Source organism: Chrysochloris asiatica, unplaced genomic scaffold (assembly GCF_000296735.1).
Source record: "Chrysochloris asiatica unplaced genomic scaffold, ChrAsi1.0 scaffold00006, whole genome shotgun sequence".
In the NCBI taxonomy this organism is placed as follows: Eukaryota; Metazoa; Chordata; class Mammalia; order Afrosoricida; family Chrysochloridae; genus Chrysochloris; species Chrysochloris asiatica.
The window spans coordinates 2,759,658-2,763,953 of record NW_006408524.1 but is presented as its reverse complement, the minus strand read 5'-3'; the positions used below and the strand labels follow the sequence as shown (position 1 = coordinate 2,763,953).

Sequence of the window (4,296 nt, the reverse complement as noted above, 5' to 3'; positions counted from 1 at the left end):
GTGAGGTTGGCCCAGGATCGAACATTGTTTCCTTCTGCTGTGCATGGGGTCGCTATGAGTCGGTTCCGACTCGATGGCACCTGACAACAACAACACCTATATCATCAAAATTTCCAGAGGGTGGGGATCCCAAAAATGAAATATAAGAATTAACAATATAATTCTTGAAAACTTCCAGAAGTAGACACCTCTGGGTCCCACCAGGTTCCTGTCACAAAGCATGAAAATAAAACTACATCATGATACCATTTCAGAACTGTGGCTACAAAGAGTAGTTTTACAAGCTTTTTGAGAGCGAAACCAAACAAAAATGTTACGTCAAAGGACCAGGATTTAGAATGGCACGGAACTGTTCTTAGCACAGTGAAGTGAAGCTGACCAAGGGAGAAAAAGCATCTGTTTGTTGTATTTTTTTATGTTGTTGTATCCTGTTGTTGTTGTTAAAGGCCATTGAGTCAGTTCAGACCCATAGCAACCATAGGGTTTCTGAGGAGTGGCTGGTGAGCTTGAACCACCAACCTTGTGGTTCAAACAGACTTTACAGTCCTGCGCATTAGCCCACAGTGCCACACCTGGACTCCACCTAGTACCCTTGACAGGTGTTTACACGGGCAGTTCCCAGTGTTTTCCTCCTTTATGCCCTTCCAGAGTAAACTTCTGGAAGGCATATTCTGTCAAATAAAGGCATAAATGCAAGATAAGGAAACAAAAGGCTACCACAGGGGATAGTCAAAACCCAGAAACTCTCAAAAGGTTGTGAAAGGCAGGCGTATCACAAGCCTTTCCCATGGCTCAGGGGTACAGATTGAGGCAGGTCAAAAGTCTCCAAAGCAGCCACTTTCCAGGGGGGGGGGGGATTCTGGCTTGGATTGCTGGTAAATACATAGAATAACAAAGTAGCAAAAACGTACAAAATCTTTCTCTTTTTTGTTGCAGAAAATAAAAGCAGCACAGCTCTGAGTGGCATTTACAAAATTGTAAACCAGCAAAGAGTGAAGATTCATTTTGTTGTTTTTAACCGCTCGAATGGATTCCAACTAGGGTTCCCAAGGAGCTGCTGGTGGGTGTGAACGGCTGACCTTGTGGTTCGCAGTCCAGTGCTGGTCCTACAGCGCCATACCAGGAGTCTGAAGATGCATTTAGTCAACTGCAATTAAACTGCACAGAGAGGGTGGGGGAGACAGAACAGGATGGAGACGGAGCCCTCATCTTCCACATGGGAGGTTCAGGGTTAACACTTTGCCACTGGGCATGGCACGTGATCTCAACCTGCCCCAAAGGGCCTGAGAGTATAGACAAGGGTTCTTCCCTTTTGAGATGGAGAGACCCACCCAGAGCCCTGGTTTCCTTCCTGGTCCAGACACCATGTAGTGGCTACCATCTGCTTCTATGAGCAAAAGCTTTCAGTCTCAGACGTGGCTGTGTTGTCACAGTGCCAACCATTACCAAGGGGCTTTCTAGCTCTATTTCAAGTGGGAAAACAATCTTGGCATGACAGATGGGTCTTGTGTGGATGGGGCACACAGTACACACAGCTACGAGGAACAACACTGCCAGGGACCAACAGCAGAGCTGCAAGGAACACCTGCATGGACAAGGTCCACAACAGTCTACTGGTGGCTCATACTTTCAGACTATCCTGAGGAAGGATATCTTTCCTGGTCCAGGCTAAAGTCTTCCTTAGAAGAGACACTTACTTGAGAAGGGAATTGTGGAAGTCAGGAAAGAGACTCATGCTACCTCCTTCTGAGATCTGACCCATAATGCCTTAGAGCCTGGATGCAAGGCTCCAAGCACAGTAGGGACGTGGCCCAGGATAAATCCCAGCCACAGTCTACCTTTCTGTGTGGATCCAGAAAAACCACATCCATCCAATGTAATCCACTTTGCCAGTTACACGGTTTGTCAGAGGATGATGACCCCAACTGCTCAGGGCATTGAAAATCCCTCTGACCCACCTGGCTGCCCCTTCTAGTGGTTTAACTTCTGTCATGGATTGAAGTGTTCCCCCAAATTATGCTTCAATTTGGCTGGGATAGAATTCACAGTGGTTTAGAAGCTTTGTAATGACAGAATTGAACAGTTAGGTAATGGTGATGTGTTCTGATGCGAGTAAGCCATCAGTTGTAAGTGGATTGGGGTGAGATGCAACAGCATTTAACCAGGTCACAGCCCTGCTCAGGGATAAGGGGAGTTTCCTGCATTACCTTTGATGGTAAGAGATCAAAGGAAAGAGAAACAAGAAGAGAAGAAGGTCCTACCTCCACCAAGAAGGAAGAGTTGGGAGTAGAGCATGTCCTTTTGACCTAGAATCCCTGTGCTGGGAACCTCCTAGACCCAGGGAGATACTGATGCCAAGCTGCATGGATGGCTAAGGACCACGGGGACCACAAATACTGAAAGGACCTTCCTCCTGAACTTTCCCCCTAGAGCTGGCACACGGGGTTCAGACTTGTAACCTCCTAAACTGTAAGACAGTAAGTTCCTGCTGGCTAAAGGTACCCACTTGTGGTGTTTCTGAGATAGTAGCACTAGCAAACCAAGATGCCTTCCTTAGCCTTCCACAGCCCTCACCTCAGTAATGTGTCCTGCCCCGCCTCCCCTCACCACCCTCAAGATCCCACAGGTCTCACCCTTCAAATGCCACCATTATGCCTGGGCCTCCTCCTCTCCACCCCAGAAACCTAACCTCTGGCAGAGATTGCCCTTCATCAGAAAACTTGGAGGAACATGCAGGAGGGCAGCCCCCAAATTGTGTCACCCTAAGTAGTCCATCTGAGGAGAAAAGTAGGAGACCCAAGTAAGCCCCACAGAGGTGAGTGTGAGGAAGACGCTAAGGGCACACAGCGCTGAAGGAGGGACCCGGCCCAGAGCAGGTGAAGACCAACCACGTTCCTTGTTTCTTCCTTTCCTAATGACGGAGCACACCAACGACCTTAGATTGCACTGGGAAGGACAATTCATCTCTAGAGAATTTCCAAATGCTAGTTCCAAGGATGTTAGCTTCATAGGTTCTTATACTGAGAAACTTCCATCAATTCAATAAATCTAGGAGGTGTGGCTCTACGTAATGTGAGATGATTTACTCGATGTGGGCACCTCCCATGACCTGCACTGCCACACTTTGAAGGGCAGCAGGAAGCCACAAGTTCCCCACATGCTTCAGAACACCCAGAAGAGCCAGTGTTCTCAGATCAGACAACCCAACTACCCAGATGTTGAAATATTGAATGTTTTTCCAGAAGAGTCTGGAGAGAGCATCTCTGGAGACTTTCAAGGAGGCTAAGCAAGATCCATGAAGTCCTGGTGTGGCGCTGTGGGTTAATGCGCCAAACTGCAAAGCCGTTTGAACTGCAAGGTCAGCAGTTCAAGCTCACCAGCTGCTCTACAGGGTCACTAAGGGTCGGAATCAACTCAACAGCACTTAACAACAACAATAAGCAGGATCCATGAGGGCCCAGGAGTGCAGGTGTGAAGGGGACATCACTGAGCTCTCTTACCTTGTCATCGTCCTCACACGTCATGACGTTGGAGAAGGGGATCTCGGCCTTGAACATCTTCCTGCAGTGCATGAGCTGCACCAGCAGGTAGCAGACTGTTTTGAATTTCATCCTCTTGGCTGGTTTTATATCTGAGAGGATCAGTCCTGGAAATATCTGCAAACATAGAACAGGCCAACAGAAACATCGTGAAGAGAGCATGCATCGACTCTCTGCTGGGAACACTGTGCTCCTGGCAGTATGGGCTCATGGCCAGCAGGCATTTTGGGGGCCTCAAGCCAGCCCCTCAGGTGTCAGCAGGGAAGCCACACATCAGCACCCCAAACCTAAAGACCTAAACACCACTGTGCATGTTAAACACGTGACCATAAAGAAACTGGAAACCCCGATAGTTCACGCCAGTCAATTCCCAAACTGCACTAAATGCTGCTGAGAAACACAGTGATGCCTTTGGGTCCTAGAACTGAACTGAGGGGGACTGGGAACTTGGTCAGGTAAGACTCTTGTCTTTTCTTGTCTGCATTTCATTGCATCAGCCCCGCCTAGTCAGATTGAATACTACTCACTGGAGATTCTACCTTCCTCCAGGCCCTCTGGATCTAGGTTCCCTCTTGAAAGCTTGTAAGCTAATCACTTCTTGCCTTTGTACTCCCCTGCCCCCCATTTTGGGTAGCCAATGTCCAAGTTGCCCATCCCTGTCTACTCTGTGTGTGGAGCGGGTGGGAATGATTCTTGCTGTAAGGACTTGTTCCCTCTTTTGAGCTACTGCATCCATAGGTGTAGGTCAAGTTCATCA

General features: G+C 48.2%; 1 protein-coding gene across 1 annotated transcript in view; it reads right to left on the bottom strand.

The window, feature by feature from the left end:
- The window catches only part of ADCY1 (adenylate cyclase 1 (brain)), a 274,296-nt gene that overhangs the window by 109,138 nt on the left and 160,862 nt on the right, over window positions 1-4,296 (bottom strand). Inside the window, exon 8 of the mRNA XM_006832260.1 lies at window positions 3,501-3,656. Within this exon, the coding sequence (XP_006832323.1) occupies window positions 3,501-3,656 (156 nt within the window). The remainder of the gene's footprint in view (window positions 1-3,500; window positions 3,657-4,296) is intronic.